This window comes from Herpailurus yagouaroundi, unplaced genomic scaffold (assembly GCF_014898765.1).
Source record: "Herpailurus yagouaroundi ecotype Mexico unplaced genomic scaffold, PumYag 140, whole genome shotgun sequence".
NCBI lineage: Eukaryota > Metazoa > Chordata > Mammalia > Carnivora > Felidae > Herpailurus > Herpailurus yagouaroundi.
In genome coordinates this window covers 80,123,841-80,151,230 of record NW_024412395.1, presented here as the reverse complement: position 1 = coordinate 80,151,230, position 27,390 = coordinate 80,123,841, and the positions used below count along the sequence as shown (strand labels likewise).

Genomic DNA, 27,390 nt, shown 5'->3' with positions numbered 1-27,390 from the left:
TGATCTCAAGGTCCGTGAGTTCGAGCCCTGCATCAGGTTCTGTGCTGTCAGTTCAGAGCCTGAAGCCTGCTAGGGATTCTATGTCTCCCTCTCTCTCTTCCCCTCCCCCATTCACTCTGTTTCTATCAAAAAATGAATAAACGTTAAAAAATTTTTTTTAAAAACTTATAAATTAGTGTAGAGGATGGCTTGGAAAGGGAGAGACTGGAAGCACAAAAAAATAAAATTCATGCCATTAACATCAGTTCCTTCAAAAGTGAGGTTAATTGTACTTATAAATAATAAGAACAAGGAAAATCATTCCTCAGTTTTGTATAATCTAAATCTAGACAGAGTCATGGTGTCTGAAATCAGGGTTTCCTCATAACTCAGGAGAGGAGGCTCACATGTTTCTGAGATCGCCCAGCACACATGCCAGAAGAGCTCAGGTTGGATGTGGGAGCATCACACATGAGGCAGGGTTTTGTTTGTTTGTTTGTTTTCTTAGCTAGGTCAGATCACAGAATCTCCCTCAGTGACCTTTGAGAGGAGGTCACTGGCATCCCCCTGCATACTGTTAAACAACAGAAATTCAACTGAGTAAATTTAAAGATCACATTGAATTAGGTCACTCTCCTAAGGGGAATGGAAAGAGTTAATCAGGAGGATTATTTCACCAGTGCTAACCAGGTGATTCCATGTTGATTGACTAAAGATTATATTCCTGGGGAATTGCATTTTGGTTAGGTATTAAGTCTTAATTTGCTGACATGGAGTTTAGCACAAGGGACTCCATTTGGGCCTACTGTCTCCTTTTTAACAACACCTTTTACAGTTGTACCTCACATTCTGCCCCATAGAATCACATCCAGTTAGCAGGAATGTAAGCCTGACAAATTCTCATAGGAACCAAGAATGAGGAATTAGTTCTTTCACGGAAAGGAGGAGAATTACGGTTTTCTTGACATCCTCTCCCAATACTTGAACAACATTCACTTAATTCTGAGTCCTCAAGTGGGAAATTGCTTTCTCCACTTCCAGTCTTCTTATGCCTTATGAAATCTCTGCACCACCATTAACTCTGTGTCCCAGGTTAAAGCTTTGGAATAACATCCTTTTTATTTTATTTTATTTTTTTATTTATTTAATGCTTAACAATTTGAAGGGAATCAAATGACTCTAGGTTGAGAGGCACCTGGGTGGCTCTGCTGGCTAAGCGCCCAACTTTGGCCCAGGTCATCACCTCACAGTTAATGAGTTCAAGCCCTGTGTGGGGCTCTGGGCTGACAGCTCAGAGCCTGGAGCCTGCTTCAGATTCTGTGTGTGTGTCTCTCTCTCTGCCCACCCCCACCCCCACACTCATGCTCTGTGTCTCTCACAAACATTTAGAAAAATGATTCTAGGTTGAAAGCAGATGAGAGATGTACAAAGAACATTCTGCCACTGCTTTTGAACTTTATGATGTTACATTTCATTTATACTTATTGTATTTTTTATCTACTGTAAGTTTTTTAGGAACTTTTTCATTGAATCAAAAATAAAATTAAAACCATGCCTGTGGCTATCAATCTCCAATAGTTATTATTGCAAAGCCAGAGGTTTAGGCTTGAATTTGCATAGGAATTAAGTTTTCCTGACTTCCATTCTCTCCCCTTCCTGCCATCCAAAAGAAAAAAAATAAGCTGATAGCAGCATTTTACTAACAAATAAATTAAGCATAGTGTTATGCAACTAAACAGCATCAATTAAGAGGGAAGAAGAGTTTTTTCCTCAGTGTGAAAGTAGGTTGTGGCATTTGTTTCCCCATGTTTTTCTTGTCATCCTTATTGCTCACTTCAAAGTTCACCTCAGTAAGGATGGTGAGGATATCTTCGCCCCTGAAAAACAACAACATTGTGACCATCTGTGGGGAAACAACACTGGCAAACCCTTCTCATCTGCTGTACTCAGGGACAGTTCTTTCCCTCAAAACATCAGGCATTGGAAATCATAAGTTGCTAAACTAATTTGTATCAAAGCTTTCCAGGTAAAGGAGTTGCTTCAGAGCTTAATAACTTATCTTTGGTTTACTCAAGATCTCTACTGACCATCAGAAACTTCGGTGTCAACATCAGATTTGAGTTCTTTCCCTCCTGATCTGTTTGTACCTTACTCTTCTATGTACTATGTCACTTGCCACCATAATTGCTTCAGTGCCCCCCCAAACATCCTCTGCCTCAGATCAACATTGCTTCTGTGATCATCTAATGATCACTTTGGGGCAAGGGAAAACCCAATGTCTCCTACAGTTGCTCCACCCCTTTCTCACCAGCCTCTCTTCTCAGGTCAGCTGGGCAACTTGCTCATTTGTAGTCAAGGTTACAAAAGAAAAACATGGTGTTGATGTTATGATTCACTCCTTTGTCTACCATGGGAAATCCCCACTCTTCATACACTTAAAGCATGGTGAGATATAGAGCTAGAAGATTTCTTGCTATTCACCCATCACATGTGCATTTGTGTGAACTGTGACTACAAAACCATCATTTAGGGTATAATAAATGAAGGAAGAATATTTTCCCACATTTTGTGGCTTCAAATTAGGCCAAATTAGTGGGAATATAAAGGGTTTCTACTCTTTGGTACTTATCTCCCACAACACACCAAGAGGGTTTAAGGTTGGTTAGCTATTATACAACTTTGACAGAGTTGGAGGATGTTAAAAATTGAAATGGGTTATTGTACCTTCTTGGAAGACTCCCAAAACCAGTTAAGTTGGCTCAGTCATGTTCTACCTAAAAACAAAGCTGAGCTGACTTTACCATCATTCCCTGCTCTATGATACCCTATCATTTCAGATGCTAAATAAAAGAAACTCTGCAGTAAGTACCTCAGTTTTTTTTCCATCTGTGAGCTAAAGATATTAACACTTGCCCCCTCTCCCATTTTGCAACTAACCTGGAAAGTACAACTATGTAATCCATAGCTAGAAATTTAGAAATGAATGAAAGGCAGAGCAAGCAAAAATTACCTAGGACATCTTTCTCTTAGGCTCTGGCAAAGTGACTGGATATACCAGGTCCCCTCCGTAGGGTTTCGGTAGGAAACACAGTTGTTCACAGTGGCCATCCCCAGCAGAAAATCAGCCTCATCTGGGATATATCTCTTCTGAAATGATGAGTCCATTTCTAAGTAGTCTTCCTTCTGTTCGGAGTCAGTCTCAACAGCTATACCTCTCTGGTAGTTATCCCCTTGACAAGCCTGAATAAAAAAGATTTTGGGCTTGCCTGCAAGGGAAGGGCACTTTGAACCAGTGAAGTAAGAAGTCAGCTCATAGATGGGGGCTTCCTGCCCATCAGAGCCATAAATAATGCCTTTGTCTCCATGGGAGAGGATACAGCAGATGAAGCAATCTTTGTTATTATGGTCCATTCTTTGGTAGGATTTCAGAACTTCACAGATTGTCTTTGCTGTAGAGTCTTTGAAATTCACAATCTCAAAATGAAGCTCACTAAAGGTCTTACTCAAAGCTTCTGAAAAGTGAAATAAGAAAAGTCATATTACACCACAGTAGTTCCCAGACCACAGCCCAATAGAGAGAACATTGATCAGATAAAGAATGTGAAACAGAACTGAAGAGCAAGGCCATTTATATCACCTGGCTGAATTCCATAGTTTTCGAATATTTATTGCCCTTAGCAGAAACCATTTCTAGTCCTGAGGCAAATGAGAAAGGGGAGAGTGCTACTGTTGGCCTTTGGTCTCTTCTCAACTAGGCTATAAGATGGGTAAGCTATTATATAGGCTTACTACCAAACCAATCTAAATAATAATTGTATTACTTACATAGAACAAAAAGCAAAAACATTTTTAAAATTTTTAAATTTATTTTACTTTTTAAAATGTTTACTTTTTTGAGAGAGAGAAAGAGAATTTAAGCAGGGCTCAATCCCATGACTTTGGGATCATAACCTGAGCCAAAATCAAGAGTCAGATGCTCAACCAATTGAGCCACACGGGAGCACCCCAAAACACTTTTTAATAAAAGATCCAGGGGCGCCTGGGTGGCGCAGTCGGTTAAGCGTCTGACTTCAGCCAGGTCACGATCTCGCGGTCCGTGAGTTCCAGCCCCGCGTCGGGCTCTGGGCTGATGGCTCAGAGCCTGGAGCCTGTTTCCGATTCTGTGTCTCCCTCTCTCTCTGCCCCTCCCCCGTTCATGCTCTGTCTCTCTCTGTCCCAAAAATAAATAAACGTTTGAAAAAAAAATTTTAAAAATAAAATAAATAAATAAATAAAATAAATAAATAAAAGATCCATATTTATTTTATCTCAAGCACTCTCAAAAATTGTTTACCAAAATGCAAGATATGAACCTTTCAAAAGTCAAGTAGAACTGAAAGTCCTATTACAAAAAAGCTATCCCTTTTCTACTTCTCCCTTTTACCCAATCATGTTCCATGAATGCAACCATTTTCAACTTTTAACTACTTTTTTTTTTTTTTTTGGTATTAGCCTCCATCTTGTAACGAATTTGGGTACTTTGCTATTTACTGTTTTATAAATTTTAGCCTTATGTAACTTATGTATTGAGCTCCTATTATGGAAGATGAGCATTTTTTTAAGTTTATTTATTTTAAGAGAGAGAGAGAGTGCATGCACATCCAGAGAAGGGGCAGAGAAAGAGGGAGAGAGAATCCCAAGCAGGTTCTGCACTGTCAGTGCTCAAACTCACTAACCATGAGATCATGACTGAAGCCAAAATCGAGTCCAGACACTCAACCAACTGAGCCAGCCAGGCACCCCACAGGATGAGCGTATGAACTCTTGTTCAGTTGTTTACAACTTTTAAAATTTTTGATGTTTATTTATTATTTTGACAGAGAGAGAGAGAGAGTAGTGGGGAAGGGGCAGAGAGAGGGAGACACAGAATCCGAAGCAGGCTCTGAGGGTCAGCACAGAACCTGACATGGGGCTCGAACCCATGGACTGCAGACCACAATATCAGGACCTGAGCTGAAGTCAGACGCTTAACTGAGCCACCCAGGTGCCCCAGTTGTTTACAACTTTTAGTTGAATCAGTAGTAAGATGAAAATATACCTTAATTATGCTTCTTTTCTTATTAAATTTTTTCTTTCCTGGAATTAGTAATTGCATTATTTTTTCATTGCTTTGTTTTCTATATGCATAAAATTATTTTTCCCCCTAGTGCTCTAAGATCTAGTAAAAGTCTTTCAACGTTTTCAGGCTGCTTGATTCTTTTTTTAAAACTAAAAATTATATATATTTAAGGTGTACAGCATGAAGTTATTACCATAGTCAAGCTGATAACATATCTCCTCACATAGTTAATTACTGTGTGTGAGTGTGTGTGTGATGAGTTCACCTGAAATACTAGTATTCAATACAGTCTTATTAACTATAGTCATTATGTCATACATTAGATCTCTAGACTTTTTCGTCCTAGAGATCTGCAAATTTACACCTACCCTTTAACCAAAAACCCAGAAATACAATCAAATATTATTTTAATAAAAGTGTTTTAACAGAAAATTAATGAAAATCAAAGGCCTGTTTCTCCAATACCAAGGTATATGATGATGAGTGATACAGTCAGTGGACTTCAGCTCTGTGGCTTTTGAAATCTTAGAATGGATTTGCTTGAATAAACAACTGTTAACAGAGACCATTAGCAGAATCTTGATGATTAAAATCAACCTACATTAATTTTCCAAACTTTATTCAGTTAAAAAAATATATATCATTACCTGACATTATGACTCATAACATCAACCAATTGAGCCACACTAAGGGCCCTGCTAAGGGCATTTTCAAAAATACAGTTGTTGGGTTGGATTATTTCTATTATCACTTTTAGTAGTAACCATTTCTATTTTCACATGCTGCCAATTATTTTTTCATTTAACCTATAAGTTCTCAATCTTATCCTAAATAGGCTGAGCAAAAGAATTTCTGGCTAGTTTAATATTTGAAAAGACCATTTCTATTAAAGACTGACAATTTCATCTACGCTTATAGCCCAACTTTAATAAATGCAACTTCTAAAAATATTTTTAATTTTTTTTTAATGTTTATTTTTGAGAAAGAGCACGAGCAGGGGAGGAGCAGAGAGAGAGGGAGACACAGACTCTGAAGCAGGCTCCAGGCTCTGAGCTGTCAGCATAGAGCCCAATGCAGGCTCAAAGTCATGAACTATAAGATCATGACCTGAGCCAAAGTCAGACGCTTAACCAACTGAGCCACCCAGGCGCCCCTAAATTTTTTTTTAAGTTTATTATTTTGAGAGAGACAGAGAGAGCTAACAGTTAACAGCTAACTAGACTGATAACCTTCAGGGTTTCCTTTGCTTCCCGCCACAGAGAGTAGGGAACAGGCTAATGAAACAATGTAGCTGATGAGTCTTTGAAGGTTAATAAATCGAAGCAATTATGTCTAGAAAGGCAATTCATGCACAGGCTCCTTGAGACAAAAATATAGAGAAGGCAAGATCATGAGCATTTGCTGCTTACACCTAAATCACTAACTAGAAACAGTTTTTGAAATACCAAGCTAAAAGAGAAGCATGAATAGGGGAGTGGCAGAGAGAGAGGGAGAGAGAAAGAGAATCCCAAGCAGGCTCTGCACTATCATGCACAGCCTGATGCAGGGCTCAAACCCACAAAACTGAGAGATCACAACCTGACCGGAAACCAAAAGTTGGACGCTTGACCAAATGAACCACCCAGATGCCCCTATAAATGCAACTCCTATATATGGTCTTGATCCCAAAGCAATGTTTACACCTAATAATTAATACATTCTACAGAAGCAGTATTAGTTTAGTTGAATTAAAAGCAAAGCTTGTTGTTGCTTTTTATTATTAGTCTTTTATTAAGACTCAATATTTTACCCTAGATACATTACTTTGATTAAAAATTAATTTAAAAAAACAAAAGCAGGGTCACCTGGGTGGCTTAGTCAGTTGAACATCCAACTTCGGCTCAGGTCATGATCTCATGGTTTGTGAGTTCGAGCCCCACATCGGGCTCTCTCGGCTGTCAGCACAGAGCCTGCTTCAGATCCTCTGTACTCCCCTCTCTCCCCTGCTCATGCTCTCTCTCTCTCTCTCAAAAATAAATAAACACTTCAAAAAATGAAATTAAGAAATTAAAAACCAAACGCAGAAAACTAACGAATACATAAGAATGTTCTTCACTTCCACCAGGAAATATATCTATTTTTTTTTCTGAAACATGTGGCCCTGTTGGTACAATTTTGTTCTTTCCTTTTGATAAAAACATAGGTATTAGAAATATTTCACTTCTTTTCAGGGTCCTACTGTACCTGCATCGAAGTTTGTTCCATTCCTATCCTTAATGTTCTGAAGTTTGGGCACATCCTTCCGTGCTCTGCTAAAATCATAATTGTTAAAGATCAAACAATATCCACGAGGTTTGCTTTTCATTCGGTAAACTTTGTCCGATGTCTGGAAAACAAAAATCCAACCCAGGAGCTGACTCTGTGGGTCAAACACTTGAGATGTGAATAGATGACTCCCTAGTAAGAAGCCAGTCTGTCCCCTTAGCCAAACTGGGACCCAAGTGTACTTACAATGTCCCTACCCCAACTTGACATTGTTTCTCTGGTGAACTGGTTTCCACCTGTTCTCTGGACACATGATTCCCCAGACTTCTGCCCCACAGTTAGTGTGTAAAATCAGTGTCCCAGTACTTGGGCCTCCTGAGCACTTTGCACATATATTAATATGGTTTTCATCAGAGCATATTTTCATTATTTGTTTTAGTTTACACTCAAGGTGGCTAACATCTGCACCAGGAACTAGAATTTATTAAATTTTTTAATGTGAAATTTATTGTCAAATTGGTTTCCATACAAGACCCAGCGCTCATCCCAACAGGTGCCTTCCTCAATGCGCATCACCCACTTTCTCCTCCCTCCCACCCTAGAATTTATTAATTTGTGAAAACTCTGTCAGGAGTTGATGAATGAATGAACATCCTAATGCTGTCTTTGGGTTGCCTGTCTGTCACCTTGTGATTCCCTTGGCTAGCCATTCAACTCATCTATGTTTCTGGGCTAACAGTTGAGGGTCTGCCCTTCACACATGACATAGTGTGGTTCCTGGATTTTGAAAGCCAATGACTTAGTTTGGCTCTCAGGACCACAGCGATTGGAGGAGAGAGATGCACTAGTCAGGCAGGTCTTGGCTATGCTGCAGGTTACAGGATCCAGATTCTAGTACCTGACAGCATCAGTCAGAGATGGCCCTGTGTTCTGACTCTCCCAGGGCTGTCTCAGTGCTGAGATATTCAGCATGTATTGGGAAATCTATGCAGCTCCTTGAGGTAGAGAAAAGGGCTCCACACTAAGGGCTCAAGTTCCTGGCTCTACTACTTAATAACCTTAAGACTTTGTGCAAGTTACCAGAGCTCTCTTGCACTTAGTACGTTTAGCAGTTCAATAGGGACCACACTTACAGAGCACTTTGCTATTTGCAAAGTGCCACATGACTTTGGTTACTCTTTGATTTTCAGACTTAGATCTGGTAATCTGCTCAGGAGCCCACTTTTAACTGGTCTCTCTCAGCTTACTTTCAAGTCTCCCACTAGACTGATAACCTTCAGGGTTTCCTTTGCTTCCCGCCACAGAGAGTAGGGAACAGGCTAATGAAACAGAATGTAGCTGGTGAGTCTTTGAAGGTTAATAAATCGAAGAAATTATGTCTAGAAAGGCAATTCATGCACCAGCTCCTTGAGACAAAAATATAGAGCCGACAAGATCATGAGCATTTGCTGCTTACACCTAAATCACTAACTAGAAACAGTTTTTGAAATATCAAGATAAAAGAAAAGCTTGCTTTTCCCAGTCCTTCTAGACTTTTCCCCCCAAAGCTTTCTCCCACTCAGGCTGAGGCAGCTGCTGAAAGAATTGCATAGGAGGCTTCTCACTTGCTCTGCCCACCAACTATTCCAATGCCTTTGTCTTTGGTTTTGAAATAAGATGTCAACACTTGTTAACATTAAAACTTAAAAAATAACATTTTAAAATTTGTCCTTTTGTGAAAATTTTCTATAGTTCTCAAAATTTCCCACAAGTGTCTGCCCCTTAGTAGTTTATCTAAGAAGCTTAAAAGCTAAGGAATATAAGAACTAGAATATGCAATGTGAAGAGAAAAAAGGAACCGGGATTTCTCCATACCTGTGACTCACTGTCCTGTTCTTCTAGAGAGTCCGATAATGCCATCATTGCCAGGGATTCCTCCCCTACAAGCAACGGAGAATGAGACATGGCAGGGACGATACTTTGGTAAAGAAACACAAAGCACCCAGGACATCGTAAGGTCCCCTTTAAAATGAAAATTCACAGACTGCCTTGAATGCAATATCCTTGCAGTCCACAGAATAAGTAAAAATCTTTTTACTGACTAACTCTTCATCTATTTCAAACTTGTCACACTGGGGCTGCAAGGTGTATGTCTTTTGACAACTTTTTTATGTTTTTCAATGTGTAGAGGTGACAAGCAGGCACTGAGCCTACTTCTTGATACTAGGAGAGCAAGACCATTAAGATGTAGAGGTGGTAGAAAGGTGTGGAGAGGAGGCAATAGGGGTGTCAGATAGTAAATTAAGTAAGTCTTAAAACCGTATTTCCAATATTACCATTTGACAATTCATCTGGACTTCTTTGAAGGCTCATTCTTCCCTCTGAATTAAAAAATAAACACATATTTGATTAGAAACAATCATGACATAGAGGGACTTGCCAATTTAAGAATACATTTTGCTAATTCACAGCTGTCAAGTTATTTCTACCTCTGCTTAATTCTTCATAATCAGTGATTTTCTTCAGCAGGCTCTTGTTGATTTGGTCACAGATTCTTTTCAGAGTGTCCAAATTTCTTTCCCCTAGGATGACCCTCTTTTCCATCTCTATGAAAATATCAAGCAAGTTCTAAAAGGAAAAGAAATGAAGTTGGAAGACTGGATTGATACATACTGGCTTTTAGATTAGATTTTCTTTTTTTAATTCCATTCTCTCCAAACAGAGGGCCCACCCTAGCTTCCCAAGCTGACCCTCCTGAGAGGACATCCTGCCTGGTCTTATAAAACCCATATAGCACTAGAAAAGCAATTCTGTGTTTTCTGGATCAATCAGATAGAAGTCAGAAGATAGAGAAATGACATCAGATGGCATCCGGGCCCTAGGCCGTAGGCCCCAAGCCCTATGCTGAAACTACCTATGGGCACCTTTGTGTGAAGTCTATGAAAGAGCCTGAGATGCATGGCTAAGACACAGTACCCTGGTCTCCATGGTGACAGCCCTGGGGACTGTCCCTCTCCCAACACTGCCTCTGGTACCTGATTCACCTCCAGTCCCGCGTTCACACACACACACACATGCATACACACGCATAGAGTTCCAGATCCCAGTTGATTTCAGAGACTACACAAGTGGGAAGGTGTCTCCAGCTCACCACTGTCTTTCCTGGCTCTGTAAGGTCCCACACCAGGCTGTACCTCCACAATCTTCCTCTGTAGCTCCTGACTCTGTCATGCTCCTGATAATTAATGTGAGAGGCATTTCCCAGTATACAAAGGAATCCTATCTACAACACTGCTGCCTGACAACTTTTTTCTTCTCCCCCAGTTGAAAAGTGAGAGTCCAAGTTGTTTTTACTAGACTAGCTGTCTCTCCAGTCTCAGCAGTTCTCACTGGCTGACTCAACCTCAGGACCAAATCTTGGTGAAACACCGGGTCTTACCATATCATCATCCACTTTACATCTGGAGATCTCCTGGCTCAAAAGAAACTTAAACGACCTCAATTCCAATTTGTTTACATCTTCTGAAATCTGAAAAAGCATGACCCTGTGGTGGGAAATGGAGACACTTTAGATATGGTTTCTTAGGGTCAGTAAGTTAAGCATTCAGCTCTTGATTTTAGCTCAGGTCATGATCTCACAGTTCGTGAGTTTGAGCCCCATAGGGGGGGTCTGCACTGACAGCACAGAGCCTGCTTGGGATTCTCTCTCTTCTCTCTCTGCCTCTTCTCGGCTTGTGCATGGGCTCTTTAAATACATACATACATCCATATATACACAAACAAACAGACATCAAAGAAAAGAAATGTTTTCATAAATAATTTCCAATTTGATAAAAGGAGTCACAGTGGAGACTTGATTCTGTTCACTTCCCCTTAAAACAAAGATAGCTAATGACATAATTTATGAGTGGAGTTCTTGAAAAGTGGCTGCTGTGATGGCACAGAAGGCTATTGACTCATGCCCAACTATTCTCCCCTTAACATAATTTAAAGTTCCACTAATTTTGTCATTCAGTTCATTTCAGTTAAGTGAAGTGTGTTTTTCCTTGGTCCCTCACTATAAAATCAAGAGTTTGTTTCAGTAGAAAAAAGTTTTTACTTAGGAAATTATGCTTTTCAAAATGCAAACTGGATGGGGCACCTGGGTGGCTCAGTCGGTTAAGCAGCTGACTTTGGCTCAGGTCATGATCTCGCGGTCCGTGAGTTTGAGCCCCGCATCAGGCTCTGTGTTGACAGCTCAGAGCCTGGAGCCTGTTTCAGATTCTGTGTCTCCCTCTCTCTGACCCTCCCCCATTCATGCTCTGTCTCTCTCTGTCTCAAAAATAAATAAACGTTAAAATTTTTTTTTTTTAATGCAAACTGGATCATCACTTCCTTAATTAAAACTTGCCAGTGCTCTCCCATACGAAGGGCAAACACATGGTTCTGGAATACGGACCTTTATGAAGCCCAGCCTACCCTTCAGCTTCTCAGGCCACTCCTCACCACCCACCCTCATCTCCTCTTTAAACACACCTGGCTGCCCTGCTCCTCACCCCTTATGCTGTGCTCCCCACACCCACATTCCCTTGTCCATCTGCAGACAGCCAACCACTCATCCACTAACAGCTCAGGGACCACTGAGTGTCTTCAGAGCTGCATTCAACCCACTGTGCCTTTGCCACAGCAGAAGGTTTACACACAATGTTATAATTGTTTATGAAGCTCTCTGAGTCCCCTGAGAGCAGAGTCCATGTCCTTTTTGTTTCCATAAGCCCAGTGAGTCATGAGGTACAGTAAGTGCAGAGGCCCCAGACTACTGAGGTATTGGAAGCTTGGTTCCACCATCTCAGAGCTGTGTGACTATAGACATGTTATGTACTTTTTCCCTCACTTATAAACTTGTAGATAATTCTATATACCACTGGGATATATTGAGAATGACATGACTATATTTATCTGAAGTGCTTAAACCAATCTTTGGCAACATACTAAGTATTCAATACACAATAGGCATTATTATTTCTTTTTTTTTAACTTTTTTTTAACATTTATTCATTTTTGAGAGACCGAATGTGAATGGGGAAGGGGCAGAGAGAGAGAGAGAGAGAGACACACACACACACACACACACAGAGAGAATCTGAAGCAGTTTTCAAGCTCTGAGCTGTCAGCACAGAGCCTGACTTGGGGCTTGAACTCATGTATGGTGAGATCATGGCCTGAGCTGAAGTTGGACGCTCAAATGACTGAGGCACCCAGACACCCTTATTGTTTCTTTTTTCTTTTTTTAGGTTTATTTATTTTGGAAGAGAGTGAGAGAGAGAGAGAGAGAGAGCGCCAGGGAGGGGCAAAGAAAGAGGGAGAGAGAGAAAATCCCAACCAGTCTCTGTGCTGTCAGGGCGGAGCCCATTGCAGGGCTCCACACCACCAACAGTGAGATCAGGACCCAAGCTGAAATCAAGAGTCAAAGGCTCAACCAACTGAGTCACCCAGGTGCCCCAGGCATTATTATTTCTTAATCCATGATAGGTTCTCAGGATATGTTTATTGAACGAACAAAGGAATGTTTAATAATTCAGAAAACCTTTCACTATTATGGTGTAAAGGAAAATAACGTTAACACAAAAACATGCTAACTTCAAATTAGAAAATGAAAATTCTGGGGCGCCTGGGTGGCTCAGTCGGTTAGTGTCCGACTTCGGCTCAGGTCGTGATCTCGCAGTCCATGAGTTGGAGCCCCACGTCAGGCTCTGTGCTGACAGCTCAGAGCCTGGAGCCTATTTCAGATTCTGTGTCTCCCTCTTTCTGACCTTCCCCCGTTCATGCTCTGTCTCTCTCTGTCTCAAAAATAAAGGTTAAAAAAAATAAATAAAATGAAAATTCTGAAAATAAATTTAGTGTGGAACTGGAAGTTACTAAGTATTATCATCTGCTTCATCCTCCCTCTCATGGATTCTACCCTAGAAGTATTTCTCCAAAGCTTTCTAAGTTTGGTTGAGATTAGGTCCAATCAAAAGCTACTGTCCCTTTTAACTTTATTACAAAGTATTTTCCCTTTTACTTTCCTCATTACTAAAACTTACTAGCTTCCATCACCGTCTAGAAACAAATCTGGGTAGTTCATAAGATACTTATTTTATAGGTAGCAATTATAATTTGAAAATAAAAATGTCTAGGGCTTTCTTATAAGTGGAAAGTGGCCACACTAGCATACTTTTTATTTCCTGGCTAATATCCAACAATGATTAACTGTAGAACTTGTGCTGACCTTTTGTTCCCAAGCTAACATGTTAAAGAGTTTAACAGATAGATCCTCCCTTGTAGGGACTCTTAGCCCTCCAACAGAGAGTTACAGCTCATTGTGTGGCATTGATAACATGCTTCAACTTTGCTTACGTGGCAGAATGAGTGCAACTTTCAGAAGACCAAGATGGTGGGCCTAAGATGAGACTCTCCAGCTTTCCTCATTCTAGGGTTGTTGTTTTTAGGACTAATTTGTGCCTTAATGGAAAAAATTGTTATAGAGATGTCACAATTCCATTAAGCCAAAGTTATCCAGTATTAAATAATGTCCTCCCCCAATGCTTCTCCTAAATTCATGTCCATCCTGGATGTGGGAATGCAACTTTATTTGGAAAAAGGGTCTTTGCTGATGTAATCTTGTTAAGATGAGGTCACACTAAATTAGGGTATGCCCTAACCCAATGACTGGTGTCTTTACAAGAAGAGGGAAATTCCAACAAACAGGCACAGAGAGGAGACAGAGCTTAGAGTGATTCATCTAAAAGACAAGGAACACCAAGGATTGCCTGCCAGTGCCAGAAGCTAGGGGAGAAAGAAACATAAAACAGATTCTCCCTAGAGCTCTGAAAGGATCCAAGCCTGTTGACACCTTGACTTCAAACTTTTAACCCCCAGAACTATGAGTGTATAAATGTCTCTACTGCACTAAGGCACTCAGTCTGTGGTAGTTTGTTACAGCATCCCTAGGAAATTCGTATACCCAGAATATCTCTCTTTCAAAATGCTCAAGCTTTGAGTAGAGAAACGTATGATAAGGAACATGCCAGAATCTCAGATCTCTGAGATTAAGGACCAGGGTGTTCATAAATAGACAGGCCAGTAGAAAATAGTGGCTTTCAGCCCTGGCTGTGAGGACTTACTGTCACACATGTCATTGTTAATGACAAGAAAGAACAGACTGAGAAATGGGCCACAGCCAAGGCTTGAGTAGAAGTTTCCAGAAGGAAAGCTAAAAAGAACTTTACAGAGGGGATATTGAAATAGAGAAGTTGGTAATGTGTTTCTATTTTAAAAGTCTGTTACCAACTCATCAAGAGGTAACAGAACATGGCTTGTTATCAGCCCTGGGTACCCACTCTCCCACAGGTGGGGAGAGGCCTAGCTGTGAGGCGTTTGGCAGGACAGACAACCAAAGTCTCCACTGTTCTCCTGGCAGAAGCTAAGCACACAGGGGCCAGACAGTCTTCGTGGGGTCCAACCTGACCTGTCCAGAATGGCAGCATACACCCCTCATTGGAGAACTTTGTGATACAAGTCTTTCAGTGTGGAATAAAAGCCTAACACCCCACTGAGAATATCCATAGTCATCCACAAGCAGGCAGGAGGGGGATTTCATGTAAGAAGTAGTGACACTTTATCCAATAATAGGCAAAGTAAGCACATGCTATGGACAGAGGCAGAGCAGAGGCAACAAAAGAGGAGACAGAACAGAGAGAGACAACATACAGAAGATGTCTGTTTTAATTTCAGCATACCTATAGGTAATATTTCACTTTGGAAACAAAAGTGTTTTTATTTTATGGTTTAACTTTTTTTCCTGAATTATATATAGGGTCTCTAAATGTCTTAATCTGACCCTGGTGGGACATCTTCAAGGAACTTCCAAAGTCATACCACACAGACACCTGCCATCAGCCCTGCCCACAAAGATATGTCCACTGCACCCACACCTCCCAGTGTCTGAATTGTGAAGGTTCTCCCCACCTGTAGGGAGGGATCTGGGCTCTGCCTGGTATCTGAAGCTCCTGCTCCATCGCTTCCTTGCTGGTGTTCAGGTAGTTGAACAGCAGGTCCAGTCTATTAATTCGGAAAAGCAGCTCCTTCAAGAAGGACAGGTTGCTTTCCTCCAACATTCTCTTTTCCTGGAGTCTCTGGAATAACATCAAGGCATCTTTGATGGGTTCTTGCTTCTTTTGTGGGATGTAGTCCAGGCTCAGGAATTTGAGGGAGGCCAGCTCGTCACTGCCCAGCTGTTCCCCAATATTATACAGACATTTACTGAAATCCATGTTGGTCAAGTGTCAGGAGAATGTTAATTGTAGCCTAGGACAAAATACAATAGTACATTCAGATGAGGAAGAAAACTTCATCAAAACTATTATTTCTACCATACGCCAGATATTCTACTGTGGACAGAAGGCAAAAAACAAAAAAGCAAAAAACAAAACACAGGAACAAGTTTCTGTTCTCAAGTAGCTCACTACTTTGTAAAGTAGATATACAAATTAGCCAACGGTCAGAGAGTTGTGACCAGGGTACAACAGGAATACAGAGGAAAGAGCTCCAACTCAGCCCAGGGGAAGGGCTTCCTAAAGGGAAGACACTTTCAGGAAGGAGGTAAGAAAGGACAATTCTTAGCAAGAAGTAATTTATGCAAAAGATGGAGGCAAGGATGTTCAAATCAATTCAGGCTGGCACAAGGAGCTCAATAAAGTAAAGCACGAAGTCTTTGGGGGTGGGGGTGGTGGGAAAAGGGATGAAGCTGTGAACAGGGACTGTTACAAAGGGCCTCACACTGTGGGGCAACGTCTCAGGCTTTGTCCTAGAGGTGACAGGGAACTAAGAAAAGACTGTAATGTCATCCAGTCTGGGACTAACAATAAAAGTGTGGAGAATAGATGGGAAGGGCTGCTTCCAGAGAAGTGATGAGGTCTGACTGAAATAATAGTGCTAGGAAGACATGATATACTGTTGTGCCCCAAAGACCTCAGGACCAGCAGCCACAGCTGATCAAGAATCCGTGACTGGAAATGAACCAAGTCGACTCTGTCAGCCTTTCAATTCAGTTTCTAAATCAGTGGTTTTTGTATGTGTGAAAATTGAAAACACGGTAAATTATAACATGCTCAGAGTTATGATAATTCACACACCACATACACACAGAAATATTTATATAAAAATTAGAATCAGGTTGCATATCTAGATGTATACATCTATTTTCCCCCACTTAATATTTAGAATAAACATTTACCCCAACCATTAAATATTCTTTTTTTTTAATGTTTATTTATTTATTTTTTGACAGAGAGAGAGCACAAGCAGGGGACAGGGCACAGAGAGAGGGAGATACGAAATCCAAGGCAGGCTCCAGGCTCTGAGCTGTCAGTGCAGAGCTGGATGCAGAGCCCATACCCATGAACCGTGAGATCTTGAGCTGAGCCAAAGTCAGATGCTTAACAAACTGAGTCACCCAGGTGTCCCTAAATATTCTTCTTGGGCATATTTTTATTTATTTCTTGATCTCTTGCATGCAGATATATCGAAATTTATTTTATTTTATTTTATTTTCAATATATGAAATTTATTGTCAAATTGGTTTCCATATAACACCCAGTGCTCATCCCAAAAGGTGCCCTCCCCAATACCCATCACCCACCCTCCCCTCCCTCCCACCCCCCATCAACCCTCAGTTTGTTCCCAGTTTTGTTTTTTTTTTTTTATTTTTTTTTTCAACGTTTATTTATTTTTGGGACAGAGAGAGACAGAGCATGAACAGGGGAGGGGCAGAGAGACAGAGGGAGACACAGAATCGGAAACAGGCTCCAGGCTCCGAGCCATCAGCCCAGAGCCTGACACGGGGCTCGAACTCACGGACCGCGAGATCGTGACCTGGCTGAAGTCGGACGCTCAACCGACTGCGCCACCCAGGTGCCCCCTCAGTTTTTAAGAGTCTCTTATGCTTTGGCTGTCTCCCACTCTAACCTCTTTTTTTTTTTTTTCCTTCCCCTCCCCATGGGTTTCTGTTAAGTTTCTCAGGATCCACATAAGAGTGAAATCATATGGTATCTGTCTTTCTCTGTATGACTTATTTCACTTAGCATAACACTCTCCAGTTCCATCCATGTTGCTACAAAGGGCCATATTTCATTCTTTCTCATTGCCACGTAGTACTCCATTGTGTATATAAACCACAATTTCTTTATCCATTCATCAGTTGATGGACATTTAGGCTCTTTCCATCATTTGGCTATTGTTGAGAGTGCTGCTATAAACATTGGGGTACAAGTGCCCCTATGCATCAGTACTCCTGTATCCCTTGGGTAAATTCCTAGCAGTGCTATTGCTGGGTCATAGGGTAGGTCTATTTTTAATTTTCTGAGGAACCTCCACACTGTTTTCCAGAGTGGCTGCACCAGTTTGCATTCCCACCAACAGTGCAAGAGGGTTCCCGTTTCTCCACATCCTCTCCAGCATCTATAGTCTTCTGATTTGTTCATTTTGGCCACTCTGACTGGCGTGAGGTGATATCTGAGTGTGGTTTTGACTTGTATTTCCCTGATAAGGAGCGACATTGAGCATCTTTTCATGTGCCTGTTGGCCATCCAGATGTCTCGAAATTTATTTTAAAGAATTTTCAATTTCTTTACTCTTAAAAATAATATTGTATTGAGAAGCTTTTTTATATATCCTGTGCATAATTCTGATTACCTCACTCTTAGAATTGGAATTATGGGGCAAAACCTTTTTTCTCCCTTTTAACCTAGAGCTTACATTATTGTTTATAACTTTTTTTTTAATGTTAATTTTTGAGAGAGAGACAGGGCATGAGTGGGGGAGGGGCAGAGAGGGAGGGAGACACAGAATCCTTAGTAGGCTTCAGGTTCGGAGCTGTCAGCACAGAGCCCCACGCGGGGCTCAAACCCACAAACTGTGAGATCATGACCTGAGCTGAAGTCAGACGCTCAACGGACTGAACCACTCAGGCACCCCAGGGCTTACATCCTTGTTTAGACAAGTTTTCTTGATTCAGGAAACTAGAAATCTCTCAGGAAGATACACTTTGCACTGGATTCACAAAGGCTCCAGAGCCTACATCTTTCACAAAAGCAATCAATTATCATGAAAATTATTTTATTTAGAAAAGATATCTTAAATATATACCCACCATCTAACAGCATATGTTTGAAATGCAGCAGAGGCACCTGAGTGGCTCAGTCGGTTGGGTGTCCAACTTCAGCTCCGGTCATGATCTCAGGGTTCATGGGTTCGAGCCTCGTGTTGAGCTCTGTGCTGACAGCTTGGAGCCTGGAGCCTGCTTTGGATTCTGTGTCTCCCTCTCTCTGTCCCTCCCTGCTCACTTTCTGTGTGTGTCTCTCTCTCAAAAAATAAAACATTTGGGGCGCCTGGGTGGCGCAGTCGGTTAAGCGTCCGACTTCAGCCAGGTCACGATCTCGCGGTCCGTGAGTTCGAGCCCCGCGTCAGGCTCTGGGATGATGGCTCAGAGCCTGGAGCCTGTTTCCGATTCTGTGTCTCCCTCTCTCTCTGCCCCTCCCCCGTTCATGCTCTGTCTCTCTCTGTCCCAAAAATAAATAAACGTTGAAAAAAAAATTGTTGTAAAAAAAAATAAAACATTAAAAAAAACGTTTTTTTAATGCAGCAAACTTCACTGGACATATAAGGGAACAAACTAGCAAGCTCATTCCTTAAACCACACTCCATAGAAACACACGTGTGCTAAACAGGATATGTGCATGGAGTGTCACCACCACACAATGTGTAACCCTGAACAACTGGAAACACCCCAAATGTCCATCAATAAAGAAATGGCTAAATAAAACAAGGTATGGTCATACTACAGAATATTATGCAGCAGTTAAGAAAATGTACTCCATCTTCTGAAATAAAAACGATAGCTACCCAAGATGTGTTATTATGACAGTACAAAAAAAATAGAAAAATAAATTGCAATATTTAAAAAAAAAAATCATACATCAGGGCACCTGGGCAGCTCAGTCGGTTAAGCAGACAACTCTGGATTTCGGCTCAGGTCATGATCTCACAGTTCAGAGTATGGAGCCGTTTTGGGATTCTCTATCTCCCTCTTTCTCTCTGCCTCTCTCTGGTGCTTGTGCTAGCCCTCTCTCTCTCTCTCTCTCTCCCTCCCTCTCTCTCAAAATAAATAAACATTAAAAAATGTTTAAAAATCATACATCCACTTTTTAAAAAATACTCAAAACAATACTATTACACTTTCAGTGGTTACAGATACATATACAAAAGCGGAAAAGAAAAAGGTAAGGAGGTTCTGGGAAGAGACATATCAAATTCAAAAGTTTCTTCTGGGAAATGAAGGAGAAAACTAGGACTTGGGGGTGAAGACGTGAGGAAGGAGAATTGCCCTTTTCCTGTAATACGTTATGAAGAATGTATGCAGATAGTGTCTGTGAAAATGAAACTACTGTAAAAACACTTGGGTGTGTTCTTGGGTTTAAGGTACTGTAAGAGAGTAAGTGAAGGAGGAGCAGGAAACGAGGCTGTCTGGGATGCCAAGGGCAGATTAACCAGGAAAGGAGACCAGGGAGAGGAGCGGCACTACCACATGTGTGTTCTTGAAAGAAAAGAACGTATTAGAAGAACTTGAACGTTAAAAAAGAACTTTAAGAGAACTCAGAGACCTTATTTGCCCCCAAAGGAGAAGGAAACTTCCACACACACCTTTCTTAGAAAATAAAAAGTCTAATAGACTAAGTAGAAGACTGGAATATCCAGGTGGTACAAATGACAAACTGTAACAGTATTTCCTCCCAGTAGCAAATGCACGTCCTTTCAAACACGTATCAAATAGTCACGAAGATTGTCCACAAAGAAAATCTTAATGTGAGATTTCCAAAGAGCAGAAATAGTGCAGTCCATATTCTCTTTTAGAAGTTAGCAATGAAATTAGAAATTAATGTGTTAATTAGAAGTTAACAATGAAAAATGGCCAAGCCAAACATACTACAGAAAGGGCTATCCACGTTTAGGTGGCTTTTTCAACACATGGTGTTAAAACAATTGGGCAGACTTCTAGAACAAACAAATGGACCATAACTGAACTCCTTACATTAAAATAAGCTGCAGATGGACCAGAGATTCAAACCCAAAAATTAAAATACTCAGGAAAGAAATACAGGACAATTTTTTAAAATAATCATGCCATGGTGAAGAACCTTTGTAAGTACAACAGAAAACCTGGAAACCAACAAATAAAGGTTGATAAATGTCCTTAAATAATAACCAAAATATCCTGCAACAATAAGCCAAGCAAAATTTAAAAATTAATAAATCTTGCACTTAGGGAAAAAAGTAGAAAAAGGACCTATTTTCTTAAAATAAGGCTCCCATAAGTCCATTTTTTTTGAAAAAGAGATAAAAGAGATAAAGAGATCCAATCCGATGCATAAACAGGTAAGCACACAGTTCATAAGCATCATAAGCACAGAGTTCAGAGAAAAGTAAGTACCAGTGGCTTTATTTTTTTAAACCAATGGCTTTCAAACATTTGAAAACGTATTCAACCTCATTCACCAAGAAAAAAAAAAAAAAGCAAGTTGAAATTACAAAAGACCATTTTTCAACTGCCAAATTGGTGAGGTACAAAACTTGCAATACACAGTGTTGCGAGATGGTAGAAATAAAAACAGGTAGGTAGGTAATTTGGTCATATCGGTAAAAATATAAAATGACTTCACAATTTAACTTCTAGGAGTTTTTCCTACATTAGCTTAAACGCCATGTACTTAAAAATATGTACAAAGCTATTCATGTCTGTACTGCTTGAAAGAACAAAAGGGCAGAAACAACTTTATCAATATCAGAAGTTCAATGAAACTCTACTCTGACATTTTTAAAGAATGGGAGGATCTATACAATGTATTATCAAGTGGTGCATGGATTTGTGTACTCACAGATCTTTGAATAGAATACACAAGCAGCTGCTTCAGCGGTTTGCCTCAGAGGAGACGAACTAGACGCCCAGGGGTGGAGTGGACGACGAGGCCAGGGGGTAGGCAGAAAATAAGGCTTACAGTTTGGATTTTCCTAGGTGCATGTATTACTTATTCTACAAGAACTTATATTTAAATTAAAATCACCTCTTAAAGGCCCATTTTCATTCATAAGTTGGAAAGGATCTAAACTAGGTCCAGCCCTGTTTAGCACCATTAGCTCCAATGTCCTTAAAAATTTTATCAGTTCTAACCACTGTTAAAATCTCACTTTACACAGTCAAATGAACCAAAGAATCAAATGAAAGCAGAATCTCTTTTCTTCCCTCTACAAATTTTTTTATAACAATGCTCATTGTATTCATTTTAGAAAATACAGAAAAGATAAAAAAGAAAATAAAAATTGTCTATAATTCACCATCCAAAGATAATAATAATATTTTAATATCGAAATAATCGATATTTTATCTAATATTTTACTATCTTTCCTACCAAATATTTTACATATTTATATTTTCCCTTGTATTTTATCATACCATATTTCTGAGGTATAAGTGGATATTTCCAATGGTAATATTGTAAGTACATCTTGATATCTTCATTTTTTCTTCTACTGCACGGATTTTAAAATTTGTCAAGTACCTAATCATATGATTGGGCCATAATTTATATAACAGTCTCTGCTTACATATAGAATAAGATCTTAAAATGTCTGTCTCCATATACAACTCTGAGTATTTTCTTACAATAATTTCCTAGAAGTACTAACTACTGAAGCCTTCTTAAGGCGTCTGTTACATATTTAATAGCATTTTCTGACAGTATATAAATAATAATAATCATACAATTATTTTGATGATCCTCAGGCCAGGATGACCTGAGGTTGATTATAATATGATTGGCCCTTGGCTCCTGTCCTCTGTAGCTGCCTCATCGCGTTCATTTTCTTATCTTTGCAATAATTAGACAATGCTTTCTAAATGATTTTTGCATCACATCAAAATGGAAAGTTCATTGGAAAAATGCTGGAGAGGCTTCTTTTCTGGCCAAGGTTTTACAGGACACACTATGGCATAATATTCAGTCTTTGTTTAGGTCATATATCTCTCTAGTCATAGTGCCTGGAAAAGAATCAGCTGCAACAGAATTTTACACCACTGGCCAAGGAGCCACCTCTAGACACTGAGATCGGTAGATACAGGGACTGGGGGATGGTCCTTGTTTTATGGGACCTAGGTTTACCACATAAGATCAGGAGCTAGAAACTTTGTTACAGTAATATTTTTAAGAGAACTTTTATCCTTGTATTTTTCTGATCTTAAAATAGTAAAAGTCACACTTACCCCTTAGAGAAAGTACCAAAAAGTATAAAAAGAAAAAGAAAAATTACTTAGAAACTCACCATTTAGATAACTCTTTGGTTACATTTGGTTTCCTTCCAACTATATTCACGTGTGTGTGTGTGTGTGTGTGTATAAATGCATATATGTAATGTATTTATATACATACATGAAATACATAAATTTGAATATTTTCATGAATAATATATATAAGCCAGAAGAAAGGAATGGCCTCCAGGAAGTTTTCTTTTACTTTTGATTATATAATATCTGTTAAATAATAAGTCCACGTAAGTATATTTGTATTATACAACATATAAGTATCTTTAATATTTTCAATGATAAATTTATGTCCCAGAGTATTTGATATAAATGTTTATTATGATATACAGGCGCTTATAACATATGCATATAAACATAAAAATATTTTTTGACTCATTGTACTACAAGCCTCTGAAGAAATTGGTATTATCATCTTCATGTTACTATTGTAAAAAAAAAAAAGTTTAGAAAGAAGCTAGTAAGAGAGGTGGCAAGCTCAGATTTGAACATCTTACTTGAGGGCTTCAATGACAAGCCGTGCAAAGATTTAGATTTTATTCTACTTGCAGATGGAAGCCAGTGAAGGAATGTAACCAAAAAAGGCATGTAATCATAATATGTTTAAAGATTAAAATAATAAAAAAAAATTTAAGGCAAAAAAACCCTCCCAAAACACAAAACCAGGAATTCTTAATAAATCCACTTTGAAACAGAACGGATCAGAACCTTATAAATCAAACCTGTACGTGCTAGAACCCGGACTTAGATGGTGTGATCTCATTCCAGGTCCCAACCCTACCACTGTTTATGTCACAATTTGATTAAGGATGAGGTTCCCTGTATAGTTATACCTGGATCATTCCAGAAAAACCGAACCTAAGCTGGAGGGGGCCTTGAGATCTAGAATCTGTAGGGCCCTCACCGTGGGTCTCAAAAGGACTGCTTGCTAATTCTTGCGGTTTCCCCACCCTCTGCAGCCTAGAAAACTCCAGAATCAAAGGCCCTTTCTCCCTGCAGGCCCAACCAACCTTACCAAAGAAGCGAATCCTGGGACCCTCACAGTGGCAGCAGCTTCTTCACAGACCCCTGTTTCCTGATGTTTCTAAAGAAAGAGCTTTAGAAGAACTGAGGAAGAACGAGGCACAGCTCGCTCTACTTCCTGTTTTGAAATATCTGAGTCACATAGGCTTACTGAGGCCGACTCGCCTCCGAGTAGCACCTCCTCCCAGAGCTCAAAAGAGTCCTAGAGGAACATGGGACAGGGGGCTGGGTGGGGAACCTGGCCCCCTGAGCTTTGACTCTGCGAGATTTTGGACGGGTCATTTTGCCTTTGGGACTTCATTACCACCTTCCAAAATGAGAAAGTTTGGACTGAATGATAACTGCGAACCCTTTCTTTCCATATTTCAGGAATTCACAGATTTTTCGGGGTTCATTATGAAGATTTTAATGTTTTCACTCAATAAATATCAGTTGAGCACTTCTGAGAGATCTGATAACTGCAAAGCCCTCATCATGGCTCTGAGAGGGTCTGCTAACCCCCACAGCTAACTCTCCTGGTTTCCCATCTACACAGAATACAAAGATCACCTTCATGGGTCAGGAGGCCACCAGACCCCACCCTCAGTAGCCTAGAAAACTCTAGAATCAAAGGCCCTTCACCTGAAAGGCCCAGATGACCTTACCAAAGAGAAGAATTCTGGGGTCCTTAGCATAGTCTGGGCCCTGGAGATATAACTGAACAAAACACAACATTAGCCCAGCCTTTTTGCTGTGAGTCAGTTGAAATGTTTTTTGAGGTTAAAAGAAGAAAAAAAATCAAACATTTCCCTTCCTTTTTTCTTTCCCCAAATAGAATATAAGCTTTCAGAAGATAGAGACTCACCTTAGGGCTGAGCAGATTACACAAAGTATCTGAAAGTTCCTTCTGACCTGTAGAGGGCTTGGTACAGTTGCCGTGGTAATATCGATGCCCTTCACTACCATTTGATTCTGCCCATAAAGTCTGAGTGAGAACATAGCAACAGAGGGAAATCCTATTAGTAGCTCAATCATAGCCTAGGAGGTATTCCCTGATTCTTGATGCTTTCTGAGCATCCACCCCAGCATTTGTTCCACTGTTCTGTGACCAGTCCCTGTGCTAGGCTGTGAGCTTCAGAAGGGCAGGACCATATCTCTCATGTCTGTGTTCCCAGAACCTGCCACAGGAGTAGCAATATCTATAACCTACAAATATTTCCTGCAAATCAAGGAGAAGAAGAAACCCCATAAAGGGACAATGGCTATGAACATGGAGTTCCTTGACAGGGATGCTTAAACAGCCAAAGTGTACAAGGTGATGCTCAAAAGTTTTAATGACCCGAGAAATGCAAAATAAAGCAACATGATACCCACTTTGTACCTATCAGATATTGGCCAAGGTTTGCCGGTTGGATCAGCCCGAGGATTGGTGGGCAATTTATGTAGTCCTTCTATAGGACTGTGAACACTATCCATCATGTAATAGTATGTAGGAGTTAGAAAGTGGGACCTGGCAAAACCTAGAATTTCAAGTGCCAGAGTGCTTGCTTTTTATTTTATTATTTTTTTAATTTTTTAATTAAAAATATTTTTTTAACATTTATTCATTTTTGAGAGACAGCGTGCGAGCGGGGGAGGGAAAGAGAGAGAGGGAGATACAGAATCTGAAGCAGGCTCCAGGCTCTGAGCTGTCAGCAAAGAGCCTGATGCAGGGCTTGAACCCACAAACTGTGAGATCATTACCTAAGCTGAAGTCGGATGCTTAACCGACTAAGCCACCCAGGTGCCCCAGAGTGCTTGCTCTTTAAAAAAAGAAACAGAACGAGCAAAATACAATTTAAATAATACTAATACTTAGTAATAATTGCTAATACTTCCTGGGAATTTAGTAGTACCAGTCACTGTTGTAAGTAGTTAACTTGTATTATTTCCTTGAATCCTCATGAGGTAGTATGAATCCCATTTAATGATGAGGAAACTTATGTACTAGTTCCAGTTCATAGTTAAGAAATTGGGTATATACACAAAACAATGATATGTTTTGCAAAGATACAGATCAATTCAGGGATATTATCAAAAGATTTAGAGCAGCCTTTGGGAGGCAGTAGGGAGGGTAGGAAGTGGGGTGGGAGAGGAATGGGAAGAGAGTACCTAGAACAGGGCAGGGAGAATCTGACAATTAACTCAACCCTCTGCCCAAATGGAAAAGAAAACAAATTAACTAGGTAAAAAATGAATCTCCAAACTGACCCAGCAGGAAAGAGACACTGTGTCTGTATTCAAGGCTGGGGGGGGGGGGGGGGGGGCCCACTAAGAACAGAAATGTAGCAGAGGAATTGGAGATCCTTCAGGGATGAAAAGTAGCAAGGCCACAGGCTATGGTTCAGAGGGAAACCCTGCTCAGAGGTCTGGGGCCCTGGCAGGACCCTGAGGTGTGCCCACTCTGCCCCCTGAGTGAGTCCCGGAAACATGGTATTCAGAAGCCACCTCTGTACCAGGCACTCACCTGCTCCACCCTGTCCCAGCGACATCACAGTCACCAAGTGCCGATGCCAAGACCCCTGAACTGCCTAATTTCATACAAATTCCTAAGGCTTTTCCACACAACCAGAGAAAATTCCCATGAAACAGGGTGGGGATGAGGGCGGGGGGGGATGGAAACACCTCCAGGAAGAAGTTTTCTTTTACTTTCGATAACTCCACTTTCTGCCTCCCCAGGGGATTCACTTCCTGTTCTCGGCATTCAGAACTTATTAGCAAATTCAGCAAGGCTTGAAAAAAATCACAAGGGGCAAGAGCGGCATCTGGTATTCGGCAAGCCAAAAAGAAAATTCCTCAACAGAAAGAATTAGAAAATAAACTTGATTCCTAAAGCAAGAGGACAGAGATGACTCACTCTAAGAAGAAGTGTTTCTTAAAGGAACAGATGCCCCATTTCCAGCCATTCAGAAGAGGGACAGAGACAATGTGTCACCATTTAAACTAACTGGTTAGTGAGGGGGGCGGGCAGAATATGCCACCCCAAAATATACCACTTTGCATATGGATTATTTTTAATTAGACTTTCTTAAGAAATAATCAATGCAAGAAAGACTCTTTGACCCTCCTTTTCCCCCTGAAAGCAGGATATAAATCTGCCATGTGAAAGGTACTCTCCCTGTACCAGGAGGTAGAAAGATATCCTTATCCTTACAAGGGACAGAGAATTTAGAGCTGAGAAGTTTGAATACGCAAACCTTGTTATTTCCTCACCAATTTACTACTCCAATCCCAAACTTCTTTCTCTTGTCAATGTTTCACAAATTTATTGTTTGCCTACAAGTTATAAAAGCTGCCTGTTTTGGTCATTTCTTTGAGTCTGATGTTTCTATGAGCTCCCATAGGTATGAAATTAAATTTGTTCTTCTCTTGTTAATCTATCTGTGTCAATTTAATTATTAGACGAGCCAAAGAACCTAGAAGGGAAGAAGGGAAAAATGTCCCTGCTGCTGCACCTAGAAGTTGGGCATGTTTTATTGAGAAGCATTTACATTGACTACATTTAGTATTAATAACCCCTGTAATTTCCAAAGATAGGTCTAAGACTGCCTGTATCAAGTAAAATGTCACTCTCCTTCTCAAGAAGTCCAGGGAGAGGAATTGTCCCTCTGTTCTCCAATCTCAATGCTGAAACCATAGACCACCCATGAGTTCATAT

The 27,390-nt window shown here is 40.3% G+C and overlaps 1 protein-coding gene across 4 annotated transcripts; it reads right to left on the bottom strand.

Annotated features, from left to right (window-relative positions):
* Nucleotides 1-1,283: 1,283 nt before the first annotated feature.
* Nucleotides 1,284-26,342, bottom strand: CASP8 (caspase 8). Of its 4 annotated transcripts, XM_040475841.1 has the most exons (10): nucleotides 26,200-26,342; nucleotides 24,559-24,678; nucleotides 15,290-15,628; nucleotides 10,740-10,845; nucleotides 9,790-9,928; nucleotides 9,637-9,681; nucleotides 9,176-9,240; nucleotides 7,301-7,442; nucleotides 2,990-3,491; nucleotides 1,284-1,856 (listed from the first exon to the last, which is right to left on the bottom strand). In XM_040475841.1, the coding sequence occupies exons 3-10, from the start codon at nucleotides 15,592-15,594 to the stop codon at nucleotides 1,721-1,723; spliced, it is 1,440 nt and encodes a 479-aa protein (XP_040331775.1). In that variant the 5' UTR covers nucleotides 15,595-15,628; nucleotides 24,559-24,678; nucleotides 26,200-26,342; the 3' UTR covers nucleotides 1,284-1,720. The 4 variants fall into 4 exon arrangements, with proteins under 4 accessions (XP_040331775.1, XP_040331776.1, XP_040331774.1 ...); XM_040475842.1 differs by lacking the exon at nucleotides 24,559-24,678; XM_040475840.1 differs by lacking the exons at nucleotides 24,559-24,678; nucleotides 26,200-26,342 and adding an exon at nucleotides 23,707-23,843.
* Nucleotides 26,343-27,390: the final 1,048 nt, after the last annotated feature.